At 38.7% G+C, this 14,062-nt stretch overlaps 1 protein-coding gene across 2 annotated transcripts in view; it reads left to right on the forward strand.

The window, feature by feature from the left end:
* Nucleotides 1-6,344: 6,344 nt before the first annotated feature.
* The window catches only part of Ubc6 (ubiquitin conjugating enzyme 6), a 100,332-nt gene continuing 92,614 nt past the window's right edge, over nt 6,345-14,062 (forward strand). Inside the window, exon 1 of one of the 2 annotated variants that reach the window (XM_067143083.2) lies at nt 6,345-6,610. In XM_067143083.2, coding sequence (XP_066999184.1) covers nt 6,567-6,610 — 44 coding nt within the window. In that variant the 5' untranslated portion in view covers nt 6,345-6,566. The remainder of the gene's footprint in view (nt 6,611-14,062) is intronic. The other variant, XM_067143084.2, reaches the window with a different exon arrangement.

Raw genomic sequence — 14,062 nt, forward strand, 5'->3', positions numbered from 1 at the left:
AGGTTATCCCCGTTCCATGTGCTAATGACGGACGAGGACCTAGTGGTAGTAAGAACAAGAATAGGAGTCATCATCTGCGCATACTTTAGACCGGATTGCAGCTCAGTAGATATAATAGACAACATTCAGAAAGCATTTGATAGTATTACTAACAACCCCAATGTAATTTTAGCAGGTGATTTTAACTGCCCCTTAGACAGACCAAGCAGAAAAACAGAGTTAGTTCTGGAATACTTAACTGAAGTAGGACTAACATTAGTGAATGACCGGAAAACGCAAACATACATCTGCCACAACGGAGGAAGCGCAATAGATCTAGTCCTGGTAAAGGGCATAGAGGTGCAGTCCCAAACTCTTCTCACAACTACTGATGGTGCACTAATAAGAAAGCACATTCCAGTGATCACAAACGTGTACTGCAGTCCAGCTATAGAGACAAGACATAGTAATGAAAAGAAACTAAAGAGATGTCTAAATGTATCTCTACTACAGGAAAACTCAAATGAAACTGAGCATATGCTCCAAGAAATCAGAGCAGGAAAGATCGATGAAGCGGCACTTCTCTTAGAGGACTACATAAAAGAAGCGACCGAATCGTGGAATGGTAATCGCAAAGCCAAAGAATGGTTCGACAGTGAGAGCTTCCAAGTAAGACAGGCAACTTTGAAGAAAATGCGAGTAGCCAGACAAAGTATGGACGTCGTCCACCTAGCAGAATATCAAGCCGCTAGAAAGACATATAAAACTCTTTTAAAGGATAAGAAAGCCAGTTACATAGAAGCTCAATATCAGGCGCTAATGAAGGAAATCAAGAAAAAACCCGTACAAAGCAGTGCACCCGCGCCAACCAAGATTCCCAGCAGACATACCAATGGAGATCTGGGAGGTATACATGGAAAATATACTATGTAAACGGGGCTTAACACCTACAATGGAAGGAGAAGTTAAACCATGCAGTCCTTTCACTCAGGAAGAAGTAAGGAAAGTGATCTCAAGTGCAAAATCTAACAAGGCGGCAGGCTCAGATGGCCTCTACAACGAATTTCTGAAGACATCTCTCCCTTACCTAGAAACAGTATGGCTAGAGCTGATGAACAAGTGTTTGGAAACAGGAAACATTCCAAATGTATGGAGAAAATCAGTCGTTAAGATGCTATACAAAGGGAAAGGAGAAGTAAACAAACCGGAATCATATCGCGGAGTGGCTCTTGAATCAGCAGCTTTTAAGATTCTAACCAAACTGATAACCCAGAGAATCAATAGAATAGCAGACCCGCTTCTCCCTGACGAACAGTTCGGATTTAGAGCCGGGAGATCGACTCTGATGGCAGTGGAATGCCTCCTCCAAGATATTCACGAAACAACCAGAGAAAAGCAAGGCAAAATGTTCGTAATATTTATTGACTACTCCAAGGCTTTTGATACAGTAGATAGAGAGAAACTTGTTAGAAAACTAGAGGAAATCATCGGTCGTACCTGGCTCACTAGACTAGTTGCCAACATACTTGCGGAGAACTATATCCAAATAAGCGACAATCTCTGCACATCAAGATGGATTCGGCAGACAAATGGGGTATTACAGGGGGACCCACTAAGCCCTCTGCTGTTTAACATCTTCACACAGGATGCAATAAAAGAAATTAAGAAGCAAACACGAAAGGTTAACGCGTACATATATGCGGACGACATGGCTATTGCGTCTGAGAGTAAAGAGGAACTACAAGTTGCAATGGACTTAATTTTGGAATGGTTAGAAGATAATAAAATGGACCTTAATGCAAACAAAACAGAATTGGTTGTTTTTAGGAGGGGAGGAAAATTATCTAGAGGCGATTACATCCTGTGTAAAGGACAAAAATTACGAATTAGTAACCAGTACAAATATCTAGGAATCACAATACAGGTAACAGGAACAACATTCACAATACACCTAAAGGAGAGAATCATCGCAGCTATACGAAGCATTAGTGATATTAAACATCTTCCACAGCTATCTTTGGAGACAGCCATGGCTCTGTTTAATACGAAAGTTGTTCCAACAGCCATATATGGTCTAGAGCTAATATGGGAACACCTCTCAAAAAGACAACTGCAAGAGCTGGAAAGTTTGAAGGCTAGATTCTTGAAGAGAGTTTTATGCGTTTCTAAATATACATTATCAAGGCTAGTATACGTTCTGGCAAAGGAGACGTACTTCATTGAAGACATAAGACTTAGATTGTTACTCTCAGCGACAAGGAGTTACAGAGAGCTGCTACAAGAACTGCAAGCAAAGAGGGCTATGATATGGGACGAGTTTTACTCAACTGATGCGATGTTAAACAGGGACTGGACACGTGGTGGATATGACCTGAGGCATACAGTGACCAGGTTTGCCGTACACGGGTTCCACCATAAGGTGTGCAGAACCATGGAATTTCACAAGTCAGGACCGGGTTGCGTATGTGTCTTTTGTGACCAACGATGTGGCATATACCATGCTATCGAATGTGTCCATAGAAAAGGAAGCTTGACACAACTGTGTAAATAACTGATCATGTTTTGCAAGCATTGACTGCATATTATCACTATTAGTGATATATATCTAAGTGTATTTAAGTGTATATATCATGACCATTTGGTTGCAATACTATTATTATTAAAAATTACCAAACCGGGAAAAATAAAGGACAAATAAAATTTAGAATAACTTTACACTTAGAGAACACGAAAATCAATCACATCCACGTTAATGCAGGTACAATTAAGCCGCCACGGATCGATTAAAAACCAAGTTAGCTCAACAATGCAATCAACAACACGTTGCTAAGGAACAACAACAAAAGGCATGTCCGCAAGGACAAAATCGACACAGAAATAGCCCCCAAAGATAAAACAAATTACAAGGGAAGAAAAATCAGAACAGATAACAATAAATTATCCCGAAAAGCCAAGTGAAAAGAATAAAATTTAGGAAGTTTAACCGAAATCAACAGAACCTTGCCCTGGCTCTCCATTTACATGAAGTTCTAGAAAAAATTACCAGCTAAAATTATAGTTGAACTTAAAATTAATTTTGATACGGTAAACGGTCCACACCGCTGATTTCGTTTAAGACAAAGATGAAGCATGGTAACGTAACGAACATGCAGTCATTACACAAGTCGGAGATTATTATTATTACTATCCCGTGTAGAGATCACTTTTGGAGCAACTGACCTAAATCATTTCTTGGAATTTTTGACAGTTCTTTGTTTGAAGGTAGAATTCCCATGAGTAGATTAAAATGTAACTTACAGTTTTCGATCCATGAACAGCAAAACGACGCCGAGAGCTACATTATGTTACCTTACACAACCAGGCTCAAAGTAGAAGAAAAATGCAGTTTAACTGCTCGTGCACCAATATTGCAGATTAATCGAGGCCAACTAATAGGTTATAAGGGCACCAAATGCCCACAGGGTCCTGGTTTTAACCAGGATTGAAGCTACTGCTCCGAAGCATACCGCCGGTCCAACATACACGACTTCTTCTCATGGCGATTCCACTCCAACTAGTCGCGTCCTACGCCAAGCAGCGTCGCTTACCTTGTTGCTGCACACACACGCGCAGAATCCCTCAGGCGGACTCGAAAGTTCAAAGCCTCGTCGCCAGAGCGAAGCACTTCGTAGCGCGACTAGATATGATAAACAAATTCGAACAAGTATGCCAAGATATTTCACATTAAATGTGAAACGATAATGTTCTATTCCAAGGTTCATTGATACGAATTTCTAACGGCACAGATACCGGTCCAAAAGGTTTTCGGAGGGGGTTTGGTACAGTAAATACCGTCACAGTATGTACGCTGGAACATCTTTATCGCTTTAATATTATTGAAAGTAATACCGGTATATGCCCACGTGGACAGGCACTATAAATCACATTATTTTTCAATGACAGACATAGTAACATCAACGGCGTGAGTTCATAACCAACCCCTCAAATCAGACTACCAACTACCTTTAACTGTTTGATGTTTGGACCATTCGACGGGTCACATTATTGAATTAATTAAAAAATTTTCAAGTAATAATAAAAAGGAAAAGCGCACAATGTGCAGAAAAAAAACCCAAATAGATAACAATAGTTATTAGGATAGTCACTGTCCCTCACTGCAAAGCATTTTCAATGAGCACTTCCTTTCACTGCATTTCATTGCGTGATATCGATCACAGCTTCTGTTGCACAAAGCACAAACACAGGTTACGTCTGGATCGTTATATTTGCAGGTCATGCACACTTTGAAGTGGAATCCATGAACGGCGTAGCGTGTCACTAAATATCTCAGCTCATAGTTCCCTTGTTGCCAATCGCTGTAGATCATAGCGTCGTAGCGTAGAACTCTGACCATTTCTTTTTCCAAAGAACTTCCACGAGGCCTTTATATGCAGGAGTTGCTGGTAAAAGTAGCTGTAGTCCTAGTTTCTTAATGAAGAAAGGCTCCCTGGTGAGCTCGTATGCGAGCCGAGAGCGTGCGAATTTGGAAAGGCATAATATTTTTTTCAGAAAAGTGGCTTTCACTTTCTCAATCTGTTCCAGATTTCTCTGTGTGCAGTGTGTCCAAATTAATTCTAGTCCATATGTTATGATAGGAGTGATTTTAATTTTAAATAATTTCATTGCTGTTCCAATTGATAGTCTATTGATGAGTTTTATGTCGTTCATCGCCTTGATAGCCGTGTTTGTTTTGTCTTCTATGTGTTTTCTGAACATGATGCCACGTGTTTGCAAAGTCATGCCGAGATATTTGAAGTGTGACACTGCTGTTAGTTTCTTTTCTTGGTAGAAGAAAGAGGCCTGTGGTCCCCCTTTTCTGAAGCTCATGGACACAGTCTTTCTTTCGTTAATTTGTAGTTCATTTTCCTTTATCCATTGCACCAGTTGATCGAAGGCAATCTGCAATTCTACCTGGTCTGTTGATGTTATTACCATATCGTCTGCATAGATATATAGACGTACCTTTTCTGATGATATTGCTTGAACTACGTCAGCTGTTGGTGCAATGAAGAGCAGAGGGCTCAGTGGATCTCCTTGGAGTACCCCGTTTGTTTGATGAATTGCTCGTGAGATGTTTATACCGTTACTGATGATTATGCTGTTGTCGTGAAGTATGTTTTGAATAATTCGCAATAGATAGTTCTCTCTACCAACCAATTGCTGTAGTTTCTCTATTATTAATTTCCGACTGATTGAATCGAAAGCTTTCGTGTAATCTATAAATATTGCACGTAGTTTGTTTCCTGGATTTGAAAAGGTAGTCTGTATGTAGTTGAGTAGGCAGGTAATGGCTTGGATTGTGCTCTATTTTTCCTGAAACCGAACCGTTCCTCAGGTAATTTCAGGTCTATTATGTTTGTAAGCCTCTTGCATAGTAATTTAGTCAGTAACTTGAACATCGTGCATTCCAGGGCGATTCCTCTGTATGAGTTAGGATCCCCAGTGTCTCCTTTCCCTTTCTGTAACATTTTGACCGTAGATTTCCTCAAACTGTCCGGAATATTGCTTTGCTCTAGGCATCCGTTAAGAAGATTGATTATTTCATCTTTCATTTCAGGCCATATTTCTTTAATATGCTCACCGTATATAGAGTCGGGTCCACTTGATTTGTTGTTCCGGTTCCTTCGCTACTTCTTCCTCCATAAAAGGTTCGACGTTCGTGACATCACTTGCCATTTCCAGCTCAGCGCGTGTTTCTCTATCTTGAACTACTTTGCGTAGATGTTTCACCTATACATGTGTTGAAATGCTTCTAGGAAATGTTGGTTGCCGTTCATTTAGCGGTTTATATGGCTTCTGTTCTGCTTCACGTATCAGTTCACTTTCTTCTTTTTGGTGATGCTCTTTCTTTTCTTCCCTCACTAGGCGTTTATAGATTCTTCGTAGTTCCGCATACTTCATGCAGTTTATCTCCGATGGTTCACTCCTTGCTATGTGTAACGTTCCTCTCCTTTACGTGCGATCAGGTTTAGTTCGTTTGTGGTAAGCCGTCGTGACGGATCCCACAGACGTGAAGACTTAGAACCTTGTGTCCCAGTGTTCTGTGTAATGTCCAGATAAGATAATCCTTTTAAAATAGTAATTAACTAATTTAATCATTTCCCGCTGTGAAATGGTCCCTATGAAAAGGCATCCCTTCTCTTATGTTGTGTATCTATCTTTTTTAACGTTGGCGCCTCCAGTAGCATACAACTATCCCGCAAACCAGTTTCTAGTCGTAGCATTTTATCACGCTGTCCAAATATTAAACAAGCAGAAGAAGAAGAACTGAGGTCAAAACCATCGATGTTACATACTGCTCTACTGCAGAGAGCTCTGGTGATGATGATTTTTAAAAGTGTGACTGGCAACCCTGGGATTGACTGGTTAAAATACGCCTTGTGTAACGTCAGATCCCAAAGTGTTATTTCTGGAATAATGGAAAACTAAATGTGTGATTTTGTGGTTCCGTTCCCGTCATTTTTGTCTGTATAAACATTTTTAAGTAATTAGTTCAAGTATTTGCCCTTGAATATAAAATATCTGCAGAAAAATAAATAATATAAACAATGTCTACACCAGCCAGAAGACGTCTTATGAGAGACTTCAAGAGGTGAGGGTGAAAAATATACATGATATGCAGACGGAGATATTTGTGGAAGAATAATTTATTATGACAAGTAAGATTAGCTGCGGACAATAACGTCGATAAGAAGAAATTATTTTTAACCTTAAAGTTGCTGGAAGACAACTTCGTACTGCATTAAGAACGTGCGGAATGAGCTAACCTCTTGTGATCGATAGTAAATATGATTATGTTGTGGTTTTAATAAGCTGCTTCGAATTATACACGCGGGATGGTTTGAGCTAAACCTTTATTGCATATTATTGAGAAATGTTGAGGGTTATATGGCCCAACGTCGCATAGTAATTTTAACGTGTTTACTTATTTTAGTGTGCCAAATTTATCGGACCACCTACTTATGTGATTGGTATATTTGTGTCCTGTATAATTCTGTGGCTTGTAAGTTTGCCGTATTTATCTTCTTTAAGACGATATAAAATCCTTTCTCTCTTGTCCTTAGTAGTGTTGTACAGCGTCGAGAAGTTTTTACAATTCTCCTTGAATTATCCTTCCAATGGAATTCCCTACTTTCTTTGTTGTATCATATCAGGAAGAATAGAATCCTATTCATTTAGTTTACTGGAATAGGCTACTTAATTATAATGGACTGTTGGTTGATATCGTTTTCTTCCTTTCTTTTGAGAATGGTAACCACTTTCTTCATTCTGTTGCAATATGAAAATGGGACAGATAGTGAATTTTATGAACTGTTCAGAAGAATTCGGTGGAAGTTTGTTTAGAGAGATGGTATCACAAATTTTCCAATGATAACAGTAGAGTGTAACTCTTCCAAGTCTAGGAAGTTGGGGCAGGTAATATTCGATTTGTTCATTGTTTAATGGATAATATAAATGTCATTACAAGTTCCAATCTTGGTATTTATTGTGGCCAAAGTCTTTTTACATTTTAAACCTATATTGGACAAAATGTGTTGGGGGGTGTCATATTTCAAGTCTTTCGGAGATTGAAAGTTATACATAATTACTGCTATCATCATAATTTCGGCGAATTTGACATTATTCAGGTATTTTTCCTAGTTCATAGAAGTTGTAAAGCAACCTTAGGAACTTGATAATGTGTTGTTTCTTTTCCCGTCATTTCATGCTGACATTACATTTCTGATTAACATCTGGGAGATAGTGGGTTGGAACCCCACTGTCGGCAGACCTGAAGATGGTTTTCCATGATTTCTTATTTTCACAGGCAAATGCTGGGGCATTACCTTAGTTAAGGCCATGGCTGCTTCCTTCCTACTCCTAGGCCTTTCCTATACCATTATCACCATAAGACCTATCTGTGTCAGTGCGACGTAAAACATATCCAGCCACTTAAAGCTACATTAATGCCCTACAAGATTTATCGGCAAAGAGAGCGGAAATCTAAGACGACTTCTTTACCACTGATGCGATGTTCTCGCAAGACTGGAAATTAGCAAATTACGAGCTGTGGCACACTGACTAGGTTTGCAGTGCATGGTTTCCACCATAAGTTATGCAGAAGATCGTTTCATCACCCTGACTCGGACTGTGTATGCTCTCGTTGCGAGGAGACATTTGGTAGATACCATGCCATTTCCTGTAGACAGAGACATGAATCATGCACAAAGTTTTGTTTCACAGAATTGTAAGACTTCATATGTATTTATATGGCCATTGGCTGCAATTAAACGTTCATTTAAAAGAAAAAAAAGAAAAAAAACCCCTAATTGTTCCATGATGGACATAAACCTTCTGTTGAGAGGCTGCATTAGAAGATGCATTATTATTTTTCTTCTCTATGCTTCAAATGGAATAACCACTGAGCGCTGAGCGCACCTATGGAGTTCTAGTCATCATCATCATCAGTGTCCCACTCCAGTCGCCCGGGTGTGGTTAACAAGCCTCCTATCGAGCTCGATAGCCCTATCTGTAGTCACGTAAGTGCGGCCAGTATCTAGTATTCGGGAGATAGTGGGTTAGAACCCCACTGTCGGCAGCCCTGAAGATGGTCTCTTTCCCTTAACTTTTTCTAATTCCCTTCTTGCTACCCGGTCCTTTCCCATTCTTCTTACATGTACGAACCATCTCAGTCTTGCTTTCTGTATGTTCTGCACTAACGGTTCTATATTTAGCTCTTCTCAGATTTTAATATTTTGAATTCTATCTCTTCTTGTCCTTTTAACCGATGTTCTTAAAATATCATTTCTACTGCTTGGATCTTACTATCTTGTCTCTTATTAGTTACCAGCGTTTCTAGTCCGTATGTTACGATTGGTATGAAATACTGTTTATGTAGGCTAATGTTAATTTCGTTCTCTTGGGTACTCTTGTCATCCCATAAAAGCTCACTGACTTGATGATAAAATGTACCGTACCTTTACTTAGTCTGTTATTAATTTCAGGGTTGATTTCATTACTTCCATTAATAATGCTACCCAGATATGTAAAATGTTCTACATTCTCTAACCGTTCTCCGTCTATGTTCACATGGCTTCTCTTTTTCTCTTTTCCACAGTGCATGACTACAGTTTTCTTTTTACTCATTAACATTCCAAACTCCTTTAGATTTTCATTCCAGATGTCCATTCTCCTTTGTACTTCCTTTTCTCCCTTTCCCCAAATCACCACATCATCTGCAAATACCAAAGCTTTCACTTCATCACTACTGATACTCTGTTTTACATGTTTTATGATTTCATCCATCAATATAATAAATAATAATGGTGACTGCACTTCCTTGCTTGAGACCTTTTTTTTGTATAAAATGTTTCAGAGTCACCACTCCCCACTTTACACGGCTTTTACTCTCACATTTTTATCTTCTTAATTAATGATTTTGGTACATTCCTTTTCCATAGGCATTCCCATACATGTTTTCTCTTAACTGTATCATAAGCTTTTTCCAAATCCAAAAATACGAATATGATTTCCTTGTTCCTTTCCTGATGTTTCTCCATCATTGTTTGCACTGTAAATATCAAGTCTATTGTTTATCTATTTGGTCTAAAGCCATATTGTTCTTCCTCTAACTGTGTTTCTATTATATCCCTCAAGTCTTTTGCCTATGACTTTCTCCATTATTTTTAGCCCATGTGATAATAGGGTTACATCTCTATAATTTTTGCATTTCTTCCTCCTTTTTTGAACAGTGGTACAATGCTTTCTTGTTGCCAATCTTCGTGTATCCTTTCATCCTTCCATATGGCATTAAGGGCTCTGTATAGCCACTGTAGTCCAATGCTTTCTGCTGCCTTAATCATATCAGCATTGAATTTGTCTTTTCCACTTGCTTTACCTTTGGTCATTGCTTTCACTGCCCTTTCAAGTTCCAACCATGTTACCAGGTTCTCTTCTTTTTCTCCAACTATTATTTCCATTTTCTTATCTTCTTCCTCCGAGCAGTCATCCTCATTATAAAGTTTTTCAAAATACTATGCCACTATCACCTTCTGAAGACCCTTTTCGTCATGTACTATGGATCCATCTTCCCTCTCTAATGCCTTGATTTTTTCCTGATTTATTCTTTTAAATTTTATTACTCTGTATAATAGTTTCTGATTTCCTCGACCATCTTGCTCGATTTTGTTGGTAAACTCTCCCCAACATTTCTCCTTTTCTTCCTTGATACTCCTCTTTACATTCCTCTATCTATTGTATGCATCTAATTTCTGATGAAATTGATAGAATTTTAGTTCCAGGCTCCTCAATTTCATCTTTCTTATCTGACTTTCCTTGATCGACTCATGTTCTTCTCTGACTCTGATGTAATTTAGTAGGTTTAAGATGTGCAGAGAGTCTTTCATTTTCATTTGTGGCCCTTCCTTATGTCAATACCTCAATTCTTAAAACAGTCGGACCTCCTCTTTCACTTAGGTACTAGATTAGGTTGCCTGGTTCTAATTCCCCTTCAGCACCACCACTATCAAAAGTTTGGTTTAAAGGAATATCCCATGAATGATGTGTAAAAATGCCCCAGTTCCTTCCATTAACTTTCTAGTATGTTGCAATGCAATTTTATGGCTACCAGTACCAAGAAGTTTTGAAAAATATTTTTCTTAAGATTATTTAATCTATTTTTGCATTTGTAAGGGTGTTTGTAGAATACTTCTGTAATAGACAGTAGGTGTGTGTTTACATTTCCTTGTCAGTTTTCCCCTCAAACCAACCTTGGTTGCTAGAAAGCTTTGAAATTATTTGACACTTGTACAAGTGATGAACATTGTAAGTAGTTTTAAGAAATACCAAGTATTTCAGTTAATAATGAAATTAAAGTTAAACCTATAGACTATTCAGTCAGTGAAGCTTGAATAACAATGAAAATTAATTAAATGTTGCTATGAATTGTGGAGAATGGTGTATTAGTTATGCAAATGGTGAGAGAAACTTAAGTTTCTAAATTAGTAATAATTCAACTGCTTGAGGAAAAATACCGTATAATCTCGAATACCACCTGCCACCGAATAAGACCTGCACCCTTATTTTGAAAGAACAAAATAAAAATAAAAAAGTGAATTCAAAATTATACAATCTTTACTAACACACATCAAATGATTAGAAAGGAGAAATAAAAGTAAACAAACATTTCCAGAACAATATCCAACGAGTTCATTCATCATCATCATCATCATCATCATCATCATCATCATTACCAACTTTGGAACTTTCATCACCATCACCTTCCTACAAAATGTCGTTATCGCTGCCATCCATAGCATTAGAAATGCTACATTTTCTGAAGCTCTTCCATATGAGGTCTCCAGGGATACGATTCCATGCTGTCAAAATCCACGAACACTGCAACTGAACCTCTGGGCTCTGAATGCGACCAGTTGGCGTCAGTGTGTGATTATCAGCTGCCATCCATTCTGTATAGAGCTGTTTCAAAGCTGCTTTAAATGGACGGTTACGCAGACATCCAGCGGCTGTAGCATAGATGTCATCCCGCCCGGAATGTCTGCTAGGTCGGTTTTCCCATCCTTGATATGTTTCTTCACAACGTCTGTTGTGTGGCCGCAGTAACTGTCAAGAACAAGCAAGCTTTTTTGTCCCAATAATGCACCAGGGCAACGTTGCCACACACACTTTACCCAGTCTTCCACAAGTGAACTGTCCATCCAGCTGAGATCTGACAATAACACCAGTGGGTAGATTTTTAGGAAGCGTCTTTCGCTTGAGAACAACGTACGGCGGCAATTTGGTTCTGTCGGTGAGAATACACAACATTGCCGTACACCGTTGTTTTTTATTACCAGCTGTTCTAATGGTAACACTTTTCGCTCAAAGTAGACTGGCATCTGATCTGCATTGCCAGTTTGGGAAAGCAAATATGCATTTTCCTTCCGCAACCGAATTATGTGATGCTGAAACGACAATAACTTCTCATCGTAGGCACCAGGAAGACGCTGTCAAATTGAGGTACACCTTCGTACGCTCAACCCAGTTCTTTTATAAACATTACAAACCCATCCTTGGCTTGCCTTAAACCCTTCCGATGAAAGTTCCTTTGCGATCTCTAATGCCCTTAGCTGACACATTTCGGTTGACACACCATATCCCAATTCCTGCCTTTCTGTCACATATTTATAAATTTTTTTTTTCAATTTCTGGAAACTGTACACTCAGTCCACGAAAAGCTCTACGATCACCACTACATGTTAAGAGCACATTTTTCTTCTTTCTTCAATCGCGAATACACCACTCGTCAATATCGTATTTCCTACCAGCGGCACGATTTCCAATAATTTCGGCTTCCCAAACTACTTTCAGTTCCTCACTCGCAGTAAAAGATCGCAAACGCTTTGTGGAATTCATGTTGATACTCCGAGAACATGCGTGAGACTGATGCCATGCGCTGAAGTTAAAAATTAAATAATTGAAAAGGAGGTTCAACCTATTCAATACTTAAAAGGAGGAAATGCAGTAATCACATTCCTATTTAAATGGGACCGGTTTCGACCTTAGTCCAGGTCATCATCAGCCGTAAAAAGATGTACAATGTTTATGAATGTTGGAGGTCAGTTTCACACTTTGATAGGCACAAAGATACGACAATAATAATAATAATAATAATAATAATAATAATAATTTCAATACGGAACAATGAAGTTTTTATCTTTAAATGCGCTGAAGTAGCGTATACTGAGAGCGGAGAGAGCATTGTTGCCAAGCCGCGTCGGCGGTGATGCCCGATTTACGCACATTCGGAAAGATATATTTCCCAAAATTTTAAATAAGACCCGCACCCAATTTTGGAAGCGATATTTTCGAAAAACAGTCCGGGTGATATTCAAGATTATACGGTAATTGGGAACAGTAACTCGTAATAAATTACATAATGACTCATTGTACATTCAATAGGATGTTGACCACATGATGTTGGCTGGAGTAGAGGCAGAAAGGAACTAACTACCCTACCATAAGTAAACTCTGCCTGAAATTGTCTTATCAGTGATTTTCAAGTTTAGCCGAGGCTTGGACTAAGTCACCAGTGTGCAGTTTATAGGACACTCTTCTTATATTAAATAATACCTTAAAAAATTTAACCTGATTACTCTCGCATTCAGTTTGTCTTGAAATAGTCCAATCACATCAGCATGGTAGTTGAGTTTTACCACTGCTTTCGTAAAGTACAGGCCATACTCTAGAAAGCGCGCCAAGCTGATCGATAGGGTGGCTAGACGAATGTTAGGAGTTGAATTTGCGTATGTATTATGTAGTGATTCAGAGCCTTCTTTGGATAATCGTGGTTGTTGAAAGACAGACATCTTTTTTAAATTATATTACATACCTGTTCTCTATATTTATCACATCAGGATTTACATAAACAGCTCTTATTGAGATAATGAGACCTTATAGGTTAGGTATGTTATTTTCACGTGGTGAGTAATGATAATTCCAAGGACGTAATGCTTCTCATGGAATTTATTCTTTGAATTGTTACTGTATAGCATGTTTTTGTGAAAGTATAATGTGTTGCAAATTTAAATAAATTGCTACAATGCCAAGAAGTTGTGTGCACCACAACAAAAATTCAACTATTTGAGTGACTATACACCAATATTTCATTTCCTTCGAATGAGGGCAGGAGAGATTTACGGATGGAAGGCAAAAATCCTAACTGAAAATGTAACTATTACGAGTTTCACTCAATTTTCCGAGCTGATGGTGAGTTCTACACTTGACTTTCTTCTTCTTATAGGTATAGATTTATAGCAGTGCATTTGATTATTGATACAGAACAAGACTAAAAGTAACCAGTGAACCTACATTTTGGTAAAAGCATTTAAACACTTTAGGCTTTTTGAATTGTGAAATTACCAGCGTTTCGCCCCATTCTAGCAGTGGGCTCATCAGTTGGATTGCTACACCTTTCCAAGACGCTGACGGCTAGTGCACCGTTGAGACACCATTGCAAGCCTCTTATGTAGGACAATGCAATGACGGGGTAGGAATCCAACTATGA

The sequence above is a fragment of the Anabrus simplex genome, chromosome 3 (genome assembly GCF_040414725.1).
Source record: "Anabrus simplex isolate iqAnaSimp1 chromosome 3, ASM4041472v1, whole genome shotgun sequence".
Lineage (NCBI taxonomy): Eukaryota > Metazoa > Arthropoda > Insecta > Orthoptera > Tettigoniidae > Anabrus > Anabrus simplex.